This window comes from Zymoseptoria tritici, chromosome 8 (assembly GCF_000219625.1).
Source record: "Zymoseptoria tritici IPO323 chromosome 8, whole genome shotgun sequence".
Classification (NCBI taxonomy): domain Eukaryota; kingdom Fungi; phylum Ascomycota; class Dothideomycetes; order Mycosphaerellales; family Mycosphaerellaceae; genus Zymoseptoria; species Zymoseptoria tritici.
In genome coordinates, this window is record NC_018211.1 from 328,862 (window position 1) to 347,818 (window position 18,957).

An 18,957-nucleotide genomic window follows, 5' to 3' on the forward strand; every position below is an offset into this window, starting at 1 on the left:
AGGTAGCTCTCTTTGCTCAGCCCTGGGGTACTTCGCAAGATGCAGCTCGCTTACCGGCGGCGGCTTGGTGTAACTCAGGAGCGCACAATGCAATTGAGGATCGGTCTGAGACTGAACGGTGTCCTGAAAGGATGGAAGGAAGGAGGAGACATTCGCGACAACCTGATGCAGAGAGGCTACAGACATAAGCTGATGGCCGGCTGCCTGCTCAATTGTTCTTGAGACTAAGTCTGCGGCTCCTCACTTGCTTGTCGCGGTTCTCTTTTCCATGCTTTTGTACACTCGCAAGCCGTACGCTTGTGTTCAAATAGTGGCGATGCTTGTCCTCCGTCCGTGGACTTCTCCTTCGTAGACTCCTTTTGCGCCTGACCATGCATCCCCTTCCCGCTTCATGTCTGCCTTCTTCGATGCGGGTCACTGTATTGTACATTCCATCCTCAAGCTCTTGTCGCGATCCTTCGTTGTGCCTCGACCGCGGTGTCCAATCTTGCCATCGTGTGAAGCTCTACTGCGCCAAAGGAGAGAACAATCTGGAGGAAGTCAGTATGCGCTGGCTGTTCGATCGCCGGGTTCGACTAACCGGATGAGCGATGGTCTCGGATTGCTCTTCGTGTAGCCCAGGTAGATGATGAGAGGGAGGTATCCGCTGTCCAAATGTCAGTATCGTCTGCTCTTGCGATCTGTTGCCGTTGGCTCGTACTAATGGATGGCGACTCTTGACATGTCCAGGACGCGCGCGATGCGCTCCTTGGACTCTTCTGATAATTGCAACCACGCCATTGTATTTGTGATGTGTTCGGAGGTGGTGAGGTGGTGAGGTGTTGTTCGACGATGGAGTTGATGTTTTGCTCGGAGGTGATCACTCTTGCGGAGCAACTTTCACAGATCTGAGCTTCATTGATGCCTGCCTAAGGCACAACTTTTCTCATCGCGCCTGCCACGCCAAGCCACACTTTTAAGATCGACCACCGAATTGGGCGCTGCTTCGACCATATCGACGACCTCGAATCCGACGATTGTACAACTCTCACACCACGCAGATTACCGCCAAAATGTCGATCCAACAGAATCCCCTCAGCACCGACCTCATCTGGGAGGTCACCCGTAAGGCTACCCGACTCCGCGCGCAAAAGCAATCGAAAGAACAGAACGAAACATTGAAACTCGGAGGATGAATGCTGATTGAGGACAATTTGTGATACCTACAGGCAACAGCAACTCCTTCCTCGTCAAGCGCAAGCAGGGCGACCGTGTGCAGTTCTCCCGTGACCCATTGAACCTCACCAACAAGCACAGCCGCAAATACGTCGGTTACGCCAACGCTCAGGTACATCCAAAAACCCCCCTCCAATCCAAACCCTCCAAACCCCCCACTCACCTTCCCATTTCTTCTAGGCCATCGGCATCCAGCCCGACAGTAACACCATCACCGTAACCACCAAAACCCGCAACCAAAACCAGCCCGCAAAACTCTACCACAGCGCCTCTTACTCCGCCTCGACCCCGACCCGCAAGCTGTACAAGAGCATCGTGTCCAGCACCGCGAAGAAGGGCTACCGTCCCGATCTCCGCGCCGAAGCCGTGTCGCGCGCGTCGGCGATTCGTCAGAGCCAGAGGGAGAAGAAGGAGAGCAAGAGGGTTGTCAAGCCGAGGGGTGTCAAGGCGAAGAAGGCTGCTGAGGCTAAGGCTGAGCAGTAGAGTGGTTGAGGGTTGAGATGGAAGGTAGAGGATTGTGAGGGCGAGAGGGTGTTGAAGGGATTCTGCAGGGCTGGAGGAGGCTTTGCGGGAAGGGCTGGGTTTTTCTGAACTGGCCCATCGTCCCTGATACATATCCGAAGCTCGAGATCATGAAATGAGAAGCGGAAGTCCCGCAAAATTCAAAACCAGATCTCACGACAGGAGAAGTTGTGTGAACTCCTGTTGAGTCTTCATTGTCCTGTTTTCTTGCCGTACTGTACAGCAAGGGTATCGCCATCAGATCCATCTCGCTTTTTGTGACCGAGTCTCAGATACCCATAGTCCACGATCCATGAAACGCCATCGCTATGCTGCCTCTTCCAATCCCGACCTTGTCCTCCCTCCGTAGAATACATCCCAAACTTCCAGAATCAGCGTTTCTACCTCTGACCACCAGGCGGGAATCCCGACGGAGGTCTCGCAGGAAACCCAGGCGGCGGAGCAGGCAGACCAGGTGGGGGAGCAGCCGGGAACCCAGCAGGAGGAGCTCCGCCTTGCACGGGACCACCATACCCGCCATTGCTCGCCGGCGGTCGAGCGGGCAGACCGGGAGCGGGTTGTAGAGGCGCTTGGTTGAATTGTGGAGGTGGACGACTTGATGCTGGGGGCATGCCACCCATCGGTGAAGGAGGAGGGAGACCACCGTAGGCTGCGACGGGCGGTGGTGGGTAGCCCATTCCATATCCGACTGGTGTTGTCGCTTGAGGAGGCGGGTAGCCTGCATATCCTCCATACGCCGGAGGAGGTTGTGGTGTCGGTCTCCCGAGAGGCATTCCATTCGCTCCGCCCGGTGGAGGTCCATACCCATTCATCGCACCCATCCCACCCATCCCATTCATCGCCGCCGGCGCCTGCGGTGTATTCTGCGGCATAACCAACGCCGCCGGCAACGCGGGAATCGCAACCTCCACCCCATGTTTCTTCGCCTGCGCCGCCAACGCCCTCTCCGCTTCATCTCCATGCCTCTCCCCCTTGCCGTCCTTCTTATACGCATACTGCACCGTCACCTCTTTATTCATCAAATACTGCCCATGCATATGCTCAATCGCAGCATCACTCGCCTCGAACCCCGCGTACGACACGAATCCATACCCTTTACTCAAATTCGCATCGTCCCTCGCAATCTTCGGCGCAGCAACCAGCTGTCCAAACCGAATGAAAGTCTCATACAACACCTTTTCATCCACCAGACTGTCCAAATTGCCCACGAACAATTCCGCGCCCACGCCTCCCAATCCGCCATTCTCCCCTCCCGCGCGCTTGTCTGCGGAAGCTTTATTCACTCGAATCGGTTTTCCGTGCACTCGGATTTGGTTCATGATTTTGCAGGCATAGTCGGCGTCATCTTCGCTGCCAAACTCGACGAAGCCGTAGCCCTGGTGATTTTGCGTGACGCGGTCGCGGGGGAGGTGGACGTTTATGACGGGCCCGGCTTGCAGCATGAGTTCCCAGACGAGGGCGTCGGTGCAGCGCTCGTCGAGGTTGCCGACGTAGAGCGTGCTTTCTTTGTCTTGCTCCCAGTGGCGGGCGCCGGACATGGTGAGTGAGGTGGAGGGGGAGGTCGAGGCGCAAAAAGTTGTTGGTTTGGTGGAGATTGACTTTTGAGGATTGAAGTCGAAGCTCTCGACTTCTGGACGGAGTTGGGTCCGCTTGGAGATCAGCGCTGGGGTTCTTCAGCTGACGACAACCTACAACTCTCCTTGGATGAACAACCACCACCACTGCAGCCTCTCGAACCCGCGCATGTCGTAGCCGCACGAGGGCCTCGTAGCCCTTAGGATTCGTCAACGATCAACCGACAGCCTTTCCACAACTCCACACCAGCAAGACACCTCCGCGGTCTTCGAATCAGGCGCGGCCATGGCCTTCCTACTCTACACCTCCCTCTTCATCTTCCTCGCCGTCGCAACAAGTAGGATCCCCCCTCCTTCTCTCGTGCCCCTCCCAAACTAACCTCCTTCCCAGTCCTCTACGCCACCCGCCAAATCTGGAAACCCTTCGCGCCCCCGATCCCCTACCTAACAGCGCCCGGCACCATTCCCGAACCAATCTACAACATCCTCGACGCCATCACCCAAAAGATCGACTCTTACCGCTACTCTGCATTACCCACAACCTTCCAAGAAGACGCCGAAGCCGGCCTGCACTCTTCCCACTTCAACCTATCCGAAAACATCGAAGCGGGGGACAGTCGCCAGGGATTGGACGAGGCGACGAAACGGGAGATTTATATTCTGATGAGGAAGAGGAATGTGGGCTTTGATGAGGCGAGGAGGATGTGGGTTGAGGAGAGGTTTGGGAGGGAGGGGATTGGGGCTGATGGGAGGCCGTTGGATCGGAAGGCGGTTATGTTTAGTTGAGAGGTGGAGGAGGATTGAGGGGAGTTGGGTTCTTTATGTTTGTGGAATTTTCCTTTCCCTTTCTCTGTGCTTGAGGGAATGGTGTGCTGACTTTGGGTGGTAGGTCTTTTTTAGCCAGTTAGTGCTGTTGCTGCTATTCAGCTCCTTTTTACTTGGATACCATCTACGATGGTCGTTGCCATTGCTGTCGCTTGCCGGTCTCACTGGACACCACTGCCGTCTCAACTGCCATGATACCTGGATCCCAACTGCCATTTGGAGTGCCACTAGTCCTGGATGCCATTGCCATTGCCATGTCGCTGCTGCCACTGCCGTTTCTTTCTGTTCTGCGTTGCGCTCTTCGTCTTGACTTATTGTGAATCGTTAAACCCTAACACACACTCCTCCCAGCTTCGACTCGACTCTACTCAACTCCGCCTCGAGTCTACTACTCGACAACCTTCGAACCAGCCCAACTCTTGCTTCTACGAAACATTCAACTCGACCGCTTCAAACCTGCGATCTCTCTGTATCCGCGAAACTGCCGCCTGCTGTCTCCCAGGCGACCTCGCTCTCGTCACGACGGGTCGAAGTGCTGCCGAAATGATTCCGACATCACGGGTATCTGTACGGCTCTTGTCCTTTTCAGCGAGCTGTTGTGCTGCGAGAACATCCGTACTGTCACCCCTATCCTGCTCGAAGGCAGAGTCTCGAGCATTGATCAACCACCGGCTCTCGGAAGTAGGGAGTGCTGAATGATGCATCTCACTGCAACGGGGCGAGAGATGCACCGGACTTCGGACGTACTAATTTGACCTTGCGCTGTCGACGGAATGTCTGTCCTACTACACTTCCGCCGATATCGACGTTCATTTCTCGTCATGCGGACCTGACTGGAACCCAAGCCTTAAAGGGGCGAAGCGCTGAACTTCTTCCATCTGTGCTATGCCTGGACGATGTCTCTGTTCTCGCCGTGGGCCGTCCTCGCTACGTAAGGTACCAGCGTCCAGAACGATTGCTGTTCTCCGCCGTCTTGTCTTCCTGATCTTCGCCTGGGATCCTGTCTGGGGAGTGCTTGCGGGACGGTATGCTGCGAGCTCGAGAGGTGCTGGTGCCTTCCAACTTGTCTGGGCTTACGGTTCTGATGCTCCCCGGCGGAGGAGAGAATCGCTGCCAAAATTATAGATCCTTACGGTTCTTGTCGACCAGCATATCTTGCGGTCTGCTGTATGGCCTGGCGTAGCATGGGACCGTCTACGAGTGGGCTTTGGTGTCATTGTTGGTCAAGCGAGGAGGATGTCATGAGTTTGTGAGCCTCCTCGCCTTGCTGCTATGCCTGCGATGGCGTGAGCCCGCATCGGATACGAGGAAGAGACGGAGCCATCTGGTCGAAAGGTCGTCTCGCCGATTCCTGCTTGCATTCATGTTCGATCCCTCCTGCTCGCTCACTCGATTTGATCAAAGCACACTCTCGACCAAGCCGAACGAACTGGGGGTCAAAGGAATAAGCATGGAGGAAGCAACGGAATGTATCGACGCGTGCAACAGCAGTCTTCGCGGGCGAGACGAGTCACTCATGCTCGACATCGAAGCAGGCCCTGAGCACTCTGCCGAACACGGAACACTCTGCCGAACACGGAACGGAGGGCGACTGCATGCAGTAGTTTGAAGAGTTGGAACGACGATCGATCACATTGCCAGTCGATGTGCGAGATGCAGATGCGATCTCACACTGAAGTCATCGACGCTTGGAGCAGCTATCTGGACCGTTGAGATGTAGCCTCAACCTGAGACGTATGCCAGGCAAGAGACGAGGAACGATCCCACTTGATGCATCAAGGAGGGCATTTGACTACGCTGACATTCGGTATGCTGCCATTCGATATGGCACACACGCACACACCTGAAGGACTTGGAAGCGACCTTTCACGTTGCTGCCAGTCGCTGTTCCGGACAGAGAAGAGGTCATGTCACACAAAAAGTGGTCGTTATCGCATTCCGACCAGAGCACGTCCATCGGCATGTCTTCGACATTCGGGAAACCGATGAGAAGACGCAATCCCCGGCGTCCCGAACGCTCCCAGCACAAATCTCCAGCAGCGGGCTTCCATTTATCGCTGGTCTGTGCCCGCGGCTCGCGGAACGGAAGCTAGCAAAAGTGGGGAACGCCTTCTTTCCTTAGCGCCAAATCCCAAAGGGCCCTGTCTATCAAAATGAATTTGGGGGCCAAAAGCAGCCGGCCATGAGAGATGAATGCTGAATGGCATCGAACTCGTTGCTGTTGCAGCAGAAGATGATATGAACATTGCACTGGACATGAGAGTGTTCCAAGCACCTTCTTGTCCTCCTGCTGGCCTCAAAACCTCATCGTCGCACGCATCGTCACTGTGATGGAAGCCAGAGGAAAGAACCATCAAAGTCAATGTCGGCGTTCCACTTTCCGGCAAGCCCTCGCTGTTGGCCAATGCTCTCCGGTACCGAGTCCCGGGCAGCGATCGTCGGGCTTCCAATGAACGAGAACGAGGGCTCGTTGTTCATGAGACGGGCAACGTGAAAGAGGCGGCGTAGAGGAGTGATATACCGCTGTCAGTTCGGTGAGTGAGTCTGCGAGAGAGCATGCGACTGCCACGTTCATGAGCGTTATCAGCGCTCAGTAGATCAAGCACGAGCTCTCCGCGTGCTCACTCGTCGCTCTGCACGCCGCGGGGAAGCCCTATATCTCATGCTGCTTCGATGCAACTCGTTCATGTCTTGAACAACACCAACCTGCTCGGCATGAGGTCGCCTGCTCGATCAGTCCTCTACATGACCACGTCCTCCAACATCCTCCACCACTGTGTGTGTTGCCGAACAACCTCCCACGTCGCTCCTGCCCTCGCCAGCACCTTCCGCCGCCGTCCAGCTCGCCGAACACCCTGGTCGCGCGGTCGCGGGATGATGCAAGAGTGTCGACACCTCCACCCCCGGCCAATTTGACGATCGGCGAACGTGTGCTTAGCTCGTGGTTAGTGCCCTTCCACCTCTCATCAGCTCTACAAAAGACTTCTGCGCCCCCAGCTTCTCCCACCTTCTTCCTCTTCTGACCACCCTCACTTGACAGACTACCACCACTTCCCACATTGACCATCTCTTTCTTACCACTCACACATTGAGCATTGCGACCTTGCCAGCACACTCATACACCTACACACAGCATCACTCACTCTTTTGGAGTCGTTTGTCGCTCGTCAGCACTCATTCTCTGCAAATTTTCACCAACTTTCCTTCACACACACATCACATTCCACCACATCAGCATCATGCCTGGCCTGTCAACCAACATGACTTCTCCCACCAAGACCTCGACGTCGGGCTCGATGACCTCCAAGGAGTACGCTCGTCGTGTCGCTGTCCCGCACTCCCTCGGCTTCAAGCCCACCAGCGGCTCCCCAACGTGAGCATCACTTCCCACATCCCTCACATCCCACCTGCACATTGCTGACACCTCACTCCCAGGCGTGACAAGCTTCGTCAGTTCTCCTCCTCTGCCAGTGAGCGTGTTGGTGCCATTGGCGCCGAGCTCATCCGCAAAGTCTCCGGCATCAAGTCGGAGAAGAAGCATCCGGTTGAGCTCCTCAACCTGGACAGCACTGCGGACGATGGTCCGCCTCACCCGGTCATCGTGAGCTCCACGATGCTCTCCAACACTTCGTCCACCGACCGTGGCAAGCAGCGTCATGTTGCGCCGATCGGAACTCGTTCGGATTCTGCGAGCCCAGTCCGCACAATCTTCACCACGGACGCTGGCCCTCACTTTGTGGGAGGTCACTACGTGAAGGTGTCGTTCATCACTTCGGATGATCACGCGCAGTTGTTGAAGGCGCTCTTCAACGAGGTCAGTACACCATGCCATCCATCTGCCATACCGTCGGCTAACATCAAGCAGTTTGACTGGGAGATGAAGATCCTCGGCCAGAAGTTGACGCCCCCGTCCAAGTCCGGCTTCCATGACTTGCTCGTGTGCTTCGACGACATCGCTGAGGCCGCCACGGCAGAGGAAGAGGCCAACATGGTCACTTCCCGCTGGGTCGTTGCGTACGTTCAGCACGCCGAATACGCCGCTGCTCACAGCATCCTCGTGTCCCCCGTCGACGACACGTTTCACTTTGACGGTCAGGTCGTCTTCGCTGCTGCTTTCCGTGGCAATCTCGCAAACATCAACATCTCCGACGTCAAGGAGACCGTCCGTGAGATTGCGAAGAGCTTCGGCAAGCTGCTGGCGTTTGATGGCTGCGAGACCTCATCCACATTCACGATGGAGTTCCGTGCAGAGTACAACTGCATCAGCAGTGCTCGCAAGGCGCTGGCTGACCTCAACGACTCAGTTCCTCTTGTGATCGAGGTATGTACCTTGACCTCTCCGCTTGCTCATCATCTGCTAACATCGCACCAGGGCTGGTACCTCACGGCGAAGATGTACTCCACTCTTCCCATGTCTCCCACCTCCTCCGCGGATGCTGGTCAGTCAGCTCAAGTCTCCACTCCCACCGACGCTGGCACTCCAGCACCATTCGTCAGCTCGACCGGCCGCTCAACCTGGTACTACGACGCCAATGGCGTGTGCCACCCCGCCCTCGCGCATGATTCGCGCTCCCATGCCAACCCTCGATCCTCCGGGATCGTCGCCTATGCGTCATACAACCACATAGGCGCCCCTCTTTCCTCTACCGGCCAGCCTCGCCAGGATCTCGTTCAACAACCATACCATCACGAGCCGGCAACCCGCAACCACCGCGGTGACAACTACGGTCAAGGCCTGTCTCACTACGCGTACGACATCTACGAGACTCAACTGCTCGCCGACAAGGACTGCCAGAAGGTCACACTCGAAGGCATCTTCCGTGGTGACATGCGTACCACCATCATGCTCCGCAACATCCCGAAGGAGTGGACTTGCGACGATCTGAAGATCCGTCTGGATGAGTACGCCTTTGGCCGGTACGACTTCTCTTACCTTCGCATGGAGTTCGGTGAAGGAGTCAACATGGCATACGGTTTTGTCAATTTCATCTCCGCGGACGATCTGTACAACTACGTTCAGGACTTTGTCGGCAAGCTCTGGGCGCCAAACGCCAACGATACGAAGAAGCAGAAGGAGTCGGCCGTGGCCTACGCCACCGTCCAAGGCATCGACTGTCTCATCGAGAAGTTCAGAAACTCTTCTGTCATGGATGAGTGCCCGACATACCGACCCAAGCTTTGGTTTATCGCCGCTGACGCTCCCAACCCCTCCATGGTCGGTCAAGAGAAGCCCTTCCCAGGCCCCAACAACTACCAACGCAAGCAGCGATCCATCAACGACGCTCAGCACAGCGGCCTCTTCCCTGCCAACTCCGGACCTCGTGGTGGTCCACGCACGAGTGATGGTCAGCGTCGCTCAACTTACGATCGCGGTACTCTCAGCCAGATCCGCCAGGACGCACAGCTGAACATTAGCAGTGGCAAGGGCTTCTACACCCATACCGCCGCCGTTCACAGCGACGCTATGCACAAGGATGGATACGTTCACCCTACCGTCTTCAACTCTCGCCTTCACGGTCACATGGCCATGCCGCGATACATTCCCGCTCCCTTCCACGTCGGCATGGCCGGCATTCCTCAGCAGCAGAACCCGCCAGGCATCCCGCAGCAGCAGCTGTCGCGCCCACCACCATCTGCTGGTCTCCCTCCACCATCAGCTGGCTTGTCTCACCGATCCTCTGCTGACCACTCCAACAACTCTCCTCGCTACCCGTCGCCGGCTCAAGCCCGTGGTGGTCATCGTGATGGTGGAGTCAACCCTCGCAGCGCCACCCGTGGTGCCTTCGAAGCGAACCTGGCCCGCAACCCCGCCATCGCCCGTGGAGATGGTACCCTCAACAGCCCTTGCACCATCACCCGCAACGCCCAGCACGGTCTCGCCGGCATCGGTGAGGAGCCCACCTTGCCCAGCGCCTCTTACAACGCTCAAGCTCAGAGCACCGAGCACGGCCATGGTAACAACTACACCTTGCCGAGCAGCACCTACGTCCCACCCACCCGGGGCGCCTTGCCGAGCACTCGGTACACCTCTCCCGCTCAGGCTCCTCAGCATTACAACTACATGTTGCCGCGCACTACCTACGCTCCGCCAGCTGCGGACTCTCGTCGCATCGCCTTCGCTCCGGAGGTCGACAGCCACCCTCGCCATAACGGCAACACCGCTCGCACTTCTTCATACACCAACCCTCCTCGCAGCGCTGGCCTCCCTCCCCAGAACAACAGCGGTGACGGCGCCGTGTTTGACAACGACACCGCCGCAGAGCCTCGTCTGTATGTCGACGAGTACGGTTACGTCGATGACAAGGGCCCCGACAACTCGCATATGACCGCAATCGAGCGTGGCGTCCGCGCCTTCCGCCTCGGTGCCCGCACTGGGAAGTACGGCGGCAACGGCCTCATCCCGGGTGCGAACCCCAAGCTGCCTGCCGGTTCGGTGTTCAACGCAGCTGTCGAGATGGCTGAAGACGACCCAATCCCAGCACACTTCGCCCAAGGTGGTCAGTCTTCTCAGTTGGCCGCCACTACCCACCAGCATCCCAAGTGATTGCTCACTTCCATCAACACTACCTCGACATACCTTCTTTGGAAGTTTTTCTTTCTGACACTTGTCGATTGAATGCTCCCTGCCTGGATGACCTGTCCTGATTTGATTGAACACGAAGAAAAAGAATGACGACGACTGTTTGCACGAAAGAGAATGAGCGACTTTTTTTGCAATGCCCAACGGCGATTGAGGCCATTGCATGGAATGATTTGAGTGTTTCCTTTTCTGCATACACTACTGGCGCTGCCTGACATGGTGGCTGACTGACTGACTGACTGTCTCTTTTGGCATGATGTTGTCGTCGCCGGTTGATGGTGTTGGATGAGAAGGACACTAACACACTCACACTGCTGTACATGAAGACTGAAAACCCCAGATACCCACAGAAAATGAGAAATGAAAATGGTGATAGAAATCTTTTGTGCCTCCTTCGTGTCGTCGTGCCCCGTGTGTCGCCTATCTTACCATGTCGTCTCTCATCATCTGCCATATCAAGTGAGGTCGGTCTAAAGCACACCGTTCCGCCGGCACCATGCCATGCTCATACCACGTTCTTGTCGATGATGGTGTGGTGAGGACCAAGCTGGCGGAACCATGCGCCGTCGACACCACATGCAGACTCCACCCTTGCCTGACCATCGCAAGCACACCGCCTTGTCTCCCATGCGGCCATTTCCTCCGTCCGCAACAGACCTCGCAGTGCAACCTCACTCTTCTCCGTCCCGTCAATCATCACATGAAGCAACTCGCGTAAAGCATTCATTCCTCTTTCACCAGAATCTCTGCAGCAGCAGCAGCAGCGCCCTTTTCGGCCAACCTACTCCTTGCGCGCCCTCCCTTGCCACGGTCTTCTTCTTCTTCGACATTGTCTGCTCGCATTCCAATGTGTCTTTGATCTTTGGACAATGCGACGGACGGACGGTTCTATTCTATGGTATTACGTGAAGCTCCTTGCTTGGATCTTCTTGTTGGTCGAGACTCTGCTTCGGTCGAAGGTCTTGAGATGGCGATGGTCTGCGGGGAGACTCTTCGAGAAGCGAGTGAGGGAGTGAGTGAGTGAGTCAGGAGCGTGTGGAAACATGCTTTGAGAGATGCAATCGTCTTCTCTTGAGCGGTGGTTTGTACAGATTCTTGAACGCTTTGCAGCTACCTCTCCATGCCACCTCTCTTCCTCCCCTCCTCTCAACCCTCCCATCCCTCCGAACTCCCCACTCGCCACTCCATCTCTAATCTCTCACCTCCACCCACTCAACCACCCCGCCAACCCACCCACCATCACATTAACCCCCAAATGCCACCCTCCACTCCACGCCATCGCATACAAAAACTTCGGGCTGAAAACCGTCCAGATGAACAAATGCGTCCGCAACGCCGTGCAGGACGCCATCACTCCCAAGAGACTGCAGGCGATGAAGGTCGTTTGGAGGGAGAGGTAGAGTTGCCATCCATCCTCCTCCGCCCGCTCTCCCACCGCCGAGGGTTGTGCAGCAGAAGAAGGTGAAGGCTTCAAGACAGCCCGCTTCGTCCCCTCCGCTAACCGAGCCCGTTCCTTCTCCACCCAGTCTCTTCCTCCTCCTTCCCTCTTGCCGTCCGCCACTGCCCTTTCGTCTTGTTCATCCCATCTACTCTTCCGACCAGCGGCGTTGAGGAGTAAGACAGCCGCAGAACACCACCAAATCCCACCCGCCCAATTTCCCACAAACAACAGTCCCCCGACCGCCGCGACATTGTAGTCGCTCACACCATTATACGCACTCGACAAGTCGATCGACGAAATGGAATTCGAACCTCCCGTGGCGAAGAAGGTCGTGTGAGTTAGGAGGAGGGTTGTTGTCGCGACTTCGAGGACCCGGCTGGTAGGCGGCGAGGCGGCGGGCCTGTCGGAGGTGGGTCGTCGAGGGGAGAGGATGTATCCGAGCGCTCGGCGTTGGACTTCCATCCCAAGAAAAAGCGGCACATTCGGCGCTCGCGTCTGCGTCATGAGAAACAGCGTGAGAGGGTAATGCAGCCGTTCCGCCAGACTTGGTAGTCCATCACCTCCTGCTCCTCCTGCTCCTCCTCCCGCACTCTTCCTCGCCCTCGCAGACGCTATCGCCAACACCACACTCCCCACCCCCACCCCTCCCAGCACAATAAACACAAACTGCGCCTGCACCACCAAACTCCACTGCCCTGTCCAGCTCCTCAACCCCTCCGCGAGCTCACCCACCAGTTCCGGGGCGTCCGCCTGCGTGAAATTCAACTTGAACACGATGGCTGGCACGACCGCCATAACCGCCACCAGCGCTTCCACCTCTGCAGGTGACAGACCCGCAAAGGTGGTCCTCATCATTCCCCATCCCGTGACAGCGTAGCTGAGGAGTATCAACACCCACATGAAATTGTGGTGGAGAGGGAAGTAGGTATGCACGATATCCTCCGCTCCCGAATGTTTCTGTCCCGTCTGGTTCCATCTCACCATGAGGCGGTGAACAGCCAGGACCGCCACCGCCGCGGCCGCCACTTTCGTTCTCGATGATGCGCTCGTCGTTCGCGGTAGCGCGGAGATGCTGAGGAGGAGGATCCAGGCGGGAGTAAGCCAGTACCAGAATTGTTGTTCTTCTTCGACGTACGAGGAGGCGAACATCATGATGGTGTAGAGGAGGGTGGTCAGTCCAAAGAACGTCGTCGCGGGAGTTGTTGGAGAGCGGGAGAAGATGGCGGCTGGGAGGGAGAGCAGGGAGAGGAGGAGGATGACGGTGGTGAGAGCCATGCCCGTGGCCATGAAGGGGATGTTGTAGGAAGATGCGGTGCCGGAGAGGGAGGACTGAGATTCGTGGAGGAAGGCCATCAGTGCTGCTCTGGCTGCTGCTGGACGGGGCGTCTCGCTCGAAATGACGGATGCGTACGCCCATAGACACGCGAGTCGCTGTTCGCCTTCCGGGTGCTCGTGGCAGACTTTCTCCCCTGCCAGGTCTTTGGTGTGGAATCCGCGGACTGCCGTCCGGAATGACTCCTCGCCATACGTCGCTTCGACAATTTGCACGACCTGCTCCGCGTTGCTTCTCAAATGCGCCACCGTCTCATCTTCACTCCACAACCCTTCCATCTCCGGTATACTCACTCCCAGACTATTCCTACTGATCGGCAGGCCCATCAGTCCGGCCAACGTAGGAATCAAGTCACTCTGCTCCACTTTCGTGTAATAGTGAAACTCCGTGCCCTCTTTCGGTGTCGTCGGACATTCATACCCTCCCTCCTTCTTCCTCATAGCCATCAACTTCGGCGATGCGAACACCAACGCCGGCTCCGTCTCTCCCGGTCCGCTTCCTCCATGATTCCCTCCCGCATTCATCCCATGGTCACCCGCCATGACGAGCAATGTATCCTTCAAATGCGCCTCTTTCTCCATCGCCTCGTAGATCAGCTTCACAATATCATCCATCTCTTTCTGCTTCGGCAGCATATTCGGTCCTTGAGGGCCGGTTTTATGTCCAATGTGGTCGAGACCGAGGTAGTGCATGATCATCCCATTCCAGTCGTCGTTTTTCAATTCGGTCGGTACATGTCGCGTAACATTGAGGTCTACTTCGGTGAAGTCCTGTATCGCAACGAAAAATGGTATACTCAGCTATGGACTCTATTGATGTCATTACCAGGGCCAGTTTCTACTGACCGAAACGAAGAACGAACTCGTGCCATCTTGCCGAGCGAAGAATCCTTCAGAGGGGAAGAGTTTCAACCATGTGTCGTCGCCGTAGAAGATCAGCTTGCCGCCTTTCTCGCGGATCTGCGAGAGCCAGGTGTCTTGTGAGGAGAGCGAGGAGGAGGTATCGGACTCGGCGAAGTTGAGGATCAGGTCGAGGAAGGAGGGCACGGAGCCCGTGGTTAAGGCTTTGACGCGGGGCATGGTTACGGTGGGAGGGGTGGCGTGGGCGGTGAAGGGAATGGCGGCTCCGGTGCGGATGAGGCTGTAGATGTGGTCAGTATCCATTCGTTGTATGTGCTGCCTCTGAAGGATGCTCACCTCTGTGTAAACTCGAATCCGGACTCGTAGCCGTAGACAAAGTCACTGCGGAGAGCATCGACAACCATGAAGATGACGCGGTCAAAAGCTGGCGCGGGGAGTGCAGAGGCATTCTCGCTGAGTGTCGCCAATCCACCCAAAACAGGTTTGTAAGGAAAGAAACCCTTAGCGAAGACCAGGACGGCAATGGGTAAGAGGAGATTCGCGAGCACCAGAGCTGCGGTCCGGACGCGACTTGAGACAGCCATTGCGAGTGAAGTGAACCTGGGAGCGTGAATGGACTGTCTATTAGTATTTCTATGCGATCGCGTCCATGGTGAGTTTGTCAAGGTTTGTTGAAGGAAGGTAAAGACAGTGGAGGAGTATAAGAGTGGACATTGATGGATGGGAATGAAAGGAGGGAAGCTTTTGAGACGTGAGGATCGAATCCGCGACGTCGCTTTCGGTTTCGGATTTGGTCTTTTACGAAGCTGGGACGATACATGCTTGCTATACCGATGCGGAATAGAATGGTGTGAAGTATACCTCATGTTCGATAAATCGAAGTGAATGAAACACCGCGAGAATGCGCCGAGTTGATCTTCGTATTCGGTCGATAAGTCGTTGCTCTGAGTACATTTCGTCCTCTGAGCAGACCATCTTTGGCAGTCCAGTCCTTGTTTGATTCCTCCTCTCGATCGTATTCACTCCAGAGCTCTCACGAACCACTTTGCTCGTACTCCACAGACCCTCCACCACTCTCATGGCTCCACACCCCTCAAGACCCATAACTAACCACCGTCCCCCGACAACTCGCATAAAACTGCCTCACAATATCCCTCGTCTTCTTCACCTCACCTCTCACCCCCATCAACCCCAGCACAAACCTCTTCTTGTCCCCCTCACTCATATTCCCACCCACCAGCCTCACCACCTCCTCACTCCCCAGCGCCTGCTCCAGCCACTCCCTGCTCCTCGGCTGCGTCTGTATCAACGCCTTCAACGGCTCGCAGAGCTGGTCTAGCTCGCTACGCTGACCTTTACCCACGACTTGGCACATGAGTGCTTGACATAACAAGGGTCCGTAAGCGGTAATGACCTGCGCGAGGCGGGTGCGGACTGTGTCGTCCTCGGGCGGGGAGGGCGGCCGGATGATGCGCGACCAGAGTTCCGCGGCGGAGCGTTTGGGGAGGAGGTCCGGACCGTCGATGGCTTTGATGGCGAAGTCGAGGATGGGTTGGACGAGGTCGCCGGTTGGGGAAGAGGTGTCGAGGAGGATGTGGGAGTACCGTGGGATCATGCGGTTGAAGACGTCGATGGAAGATTGGGCGACACCGGGGTCGCGGGTGGGGTCGGAGAGCTCGTTAACGAAGGCAACGGTTCGACGATAAATGCGGTCGATATCCGCGTGGATGGGGGCGGCGTCGCGGCGGGAATGTTGGGTGATGAGCGTGCAAGCCATGCTGAGGACGGACTCGATGTTGGGTGTCGAGAGGGTGCATTGTTCGAGGAAGGAGACGGTGATGGAGGGTGGGAAGACGAATGGACCTGGTTCGTGTTCTGTGAAGCCGGATTTGAGCACCTGGCAGACAGCATCGATGGCTTCGCCGGAGTTGGGGAGGAATTGGAGGACGGTGTAGCAGGTTGTGATGATGCGGGATTGGATGGCTTGGCCGGGGGATGAAGACCAGTAGTTGTTGGGGTCGACGGGTTTCTCGTCGTCGTCGTAGACGTCAATGGGAACATCGTCGGGGATTTGGAGATTCTTGCCCATGCTGGCCAGGCATTCTAGTGCCGATACGCCGAGGTCGTGCGCATCCGCTGGATTGGAGAGCTGTTTTGCATTTTCGACCATGCCATCAACGATGTCGAGGAGGGCGGAGAGAGGTTGAGCTTTTGCGGATTCGGGTGTCATGGCCTGGATGATGGCGGCAATGGCTCCGATGATCTTCTCGTTGGTATAGCCCTCGCTCGTTTCGCCAGTTGCAAAACGCTTGTACTGCTCGATGAAGTCGTTGACATCTCCTGTCAGACTACTCCGACATGTCGAGCATAGCAGTGCAATCGACTTGGAGGCACTCAGGGAGAGACCCACATTCTCCAGCGAGGCGAAGAGGAATCGTAGCGTATCGGGGAGGAATTCAGCATGACGCTCGATGTAAGCACCGTAGCTTCCCAGCAAATCAACCGCCGTCCGTCGAGTGACCGACGGCACGGGCAAACTGAAGTCCGCGATGACCTTGAACAAAGGCGAGCTGAAGAGTTGAGCCAACAGCTTCTCTCCGGGCTCATTCTCCAACACATTATCCGCAACAGTATTGATGCAGTACAAAGCAGCCTCCAAATCCTGCCAGTTCTGTTGTTGTAGGGACTGCAGCGCGATGGTGATGAATTGCTGCAGCATATCTGAGGAGAGGCGGAGATACAGCGAGAGCATCAAATCCGCAGCATCGATCCGGAACTCGCGGAATGCTTCGTCTTCTCCTTGTGTCCAGTTGTTGGAGATTTCAGCCGGCGGTGTCCTCAACTTCGACCACAAACGGACCGTGAGTGTCAGGCAGGTCTCCCGATCTCGCTCCAGCCATGCGGGAGGCGCTTCGTTCTGATTCATAGAGTAGACGGCATCGTTCACATGTTCAATGTACGTATTCCAGAACTCGATGCTGAGGATCGACACCTCATCATCGTCGCCGGGAAAGCCAGGTCCTTCGAGAATCGCCAGAAGTAATTGCAATATCATCTTCGAGCCGTGCTCATCGTCGGGTTGCTCGACGACCTGCTGGACATTCGCCACGCCGTAGGCGATAACGAACTGCGCCAGCGGTAGAACTTCCGGATCTGCTGCTTGTAATTGCTCCAACATCTGCGGACCTACATGCTGACCCACAATGCTGGCCAACAGCTCCATGTGTTGAGCTTGGAAGAAACTCGTGTAGCCTTCCAAGACATCTCGAAAGACATCCAGAGTCTCAGCATGATTGTCATCTGGTATCGTGAGAAGAGTCGCAAGTGCCGGTACCAGTTGTCGGAGATGTTCCAGAGCATCCTGTTTTGTGTTCCACATTGGTTGTGCATAGTTGATCCAGTTGAGGAAACAAGACAACAGCTGGCCGCGGAGATTGAAAGAGGTCTCCATTTGCGTGACCGGGACCATGACAGCATGTTGCATGACCTTACTCGCATCGTCGACCAGCTGTTCCATTTGTTGGTGTAGCTTGGCGTGTGCCGGCGTCGTGGTGTCCATCTTAGTGCCATCAGTCGCCAGTTGGCTAGAAAGCCACAAAAGAGTGACAAGCTGGGACTCGCTCATCAATGGGAGGAATTGTGATATTGCATCGTGTGCAGAGGAGAGTTGATCTTCCGGAACAGCATCGCCTCGATGGAAAGAGGCCGCCAGATGGAGTAATGGTCGCTGCCACGGTGTTGACGATTGGAGAAAATATGTTCCAAGAGCGCCGCAGAGCTTCTTCCGTACGAGTTGACCTTCTCCTCTACGATCCAGTTGAGCCTAGACAGACAAATCAGCACATGCATCCCCCATTCCCATCTTCGACAAAACTCACCGTCCACGACAACAATCTCATCAAAACCGTCTGTGCCGCCTCCGCATCCAAACTCGGCCTAAGCAACCCAGTCAGCACCATTCACAACCACAACCACCCGCGAAGATAGCAAGAATACCCACCCCTCAACATTCAACTTGACCTGAAAAGTCAACGCCCCAAAAAACCTCACACTCTGCTCCTCGCTGCCCAACAATGCGTCCGCGATCTGCCATCCTTCAGCGGACAACTGCAATTTCTTGAGTTGATCGTCAATAGCAGCGATGACGGCGGGTGTGCTGGGGACGTAGAGGCTTTTCACGAGCTGAAAGGACGTTAGTCTTGATGGTGTGTGCGAACGGGAATGGGAGATGGCGGACCTGCTCGACTTCGGCAACGCTCCGAGGAGCTTGCATGGCGGAGTGCTGCCCGCCGCTGGAGGACATGATGGTGGGGTTTATGTCATGGTCTGATCGCGGAGGTGGAAGTTAGATGTTGGGTCGATGGGGTGGCGGAGTTGCTCGGATATGTCTATTATATGTGTCGGCTCGGGAAGGAGGTTGTAGTCCGTGTGAAGCGAATGTCGTGGAGATGTCAGTGAAGGTGAAGTGAATTTGTTTGCTCGACAGCGAAGCTCTCCAACGTGAAGTTCTTCACGTGGAGAGAGGCTGACGGCGCTAGTCATGCAGGGTCCCCACTCTGCGAACTCTAATCCGTGAAGAAGCGGGCTTGGTTCCGCCAATCCTATGG

General features: G+C 56.1%; 7 protein-coding genes across 7 annotated transcripts; 3 read left to right on the forward strand and 4 right to left on the reverse strand.

The window, feature by feature from the left end:
- Positions 1-153: 153 nt before the first annotated feature.
- Positions 154-812, reverse strand: MYCGRDRAFT_81726 (uncharacterized protein; the record flags this gene model as incomplete). Its single annotated transcript, XM_003850465.1, has 3 exons — positions 154-530; positions 581-646; positions 701-812. 3 exons carry the CDS (start codon positions 778-780, stop codon positions 506-508), a joined length of 171 nt encoding a protein of 56 aa, XP_003850513.1.
- Positions 813-1,005: 193 nt separating this feature from the next.
- MYCGRDRAFT_74418 (uncharacterized protein) lies at positions 1,006-1,887 on the forward strand (the record flags this gene model as incomplete). Its single annotated transcript, XM_003849857.1, has 3 exons — positions 1,006-1,104; positions 1,209-1,327; positions 1,396-1,887. The coding sequence occupies 3 exons, from the start codon at positions 1,053-1,055 to the stop codon at positions 1,696-1,698; spliced, it is 474 nt and encodes a 157-aa protein (XP_003849905.1).
- A 230-nt stretch (positions 1,888-2,117) lies between these two features.
- MYCGRDRAFT_46623 (uncharacterized protein) lies at positions 2,118-3,275 on the reverse strand (the record flags this gene model as incomplete). Its single annotated transcript, XM_003850464.1, has 2 exons — positions 2,118-2,437; positions 2,564-3,275. 2 exons carry the CDS (start codon positions 3,273-3,275, stop codon positions 2,118-2,120), a joined length of 1,032 nt encoding a protein of 343 aa, XP_003850512.1.
- A 322-nt stretch (positions 3,276-3,597) lies between these two features.
- Positions 3,598-4,097, forward strand: MYCGRDRAFT_94936 (uncharacterized protein; the record flags this gene model as incomplete). Its single annotated transcript, XM_003849858.1, has 2 exons — positions 3,598-3,649; positions 3,703-4,097. The coding sequence occupies 2 exons, from the start codon at positions 3,598-3,600 to the stop codon at positions 4,095-4,097; spliced, it is 447 nt and encodes a 148-aa protein (XP_003849906.1).
- Positions 4,098-7,396: 3,299 nt separating this feature from the next.
- MYCGRDRAFT_94937 (uncharacterized protein) lies at positions 7,397-10,680 on the forward strand (the record flags this gene model as incomplete). The annotated part of the gene is made up of 3 exons (XM_003849859.1): positions 7,397-7,509; positions 7,572-8,457; positions 8,509-10,680. The coding sequence occupies 3 exons, from the start codon at positions 7,397-7,399 to the stop codon at positions 10,678-10,680; spliced, it is 3,171 nt and encodes a 1,056-aa protein (XP_003849907.1).
- Positions 10,681-11,914: 1,234 nt separating this feature from the next.
- Positions 11,915-14,934, reverse strand: MYCGRDRAFT_46584 (uncharacterized protein; the record flags this gene model as incomplete). The annotated part of the gene is made up of 4 exons (XM_003850463.1): positions 11,915-12,144; positions 12,307-14,260; positions 14,336-14,630; positions 14,687-14,934. The coding sequence occupies 4 exons, from the start codon at positions 14,932-14,934 to the stop codon at positions 11,915-11,917; spliced, it is 2,727 nt and encodes a 908-aa protein (XP_003850511.1).
- Positions 14,935-15,443: 509 nt separating this feature from the next.
- MYCGRDRAFT_94939 (uncharacterized protein) lies at positions 15,444-18,653 on the reverse strand (the record flags this gene model as incomplete). Its single annotated transcript, XM_003850462.1, has 4 exons — positions 15,444-18,173; positions 18,229-18,286; positions 18,351-18,532; positions 18,588-18,653. 4 exons carry the CDS (start codon positions 18,651-18,653, stop codon positions 15,444-15,446), a joined length of 3,036 nt encoding a protein of 1,011 aa, XP_003850510.1.
- Positions 18,654-18,957: the final 304 nt, after the last annotated feature.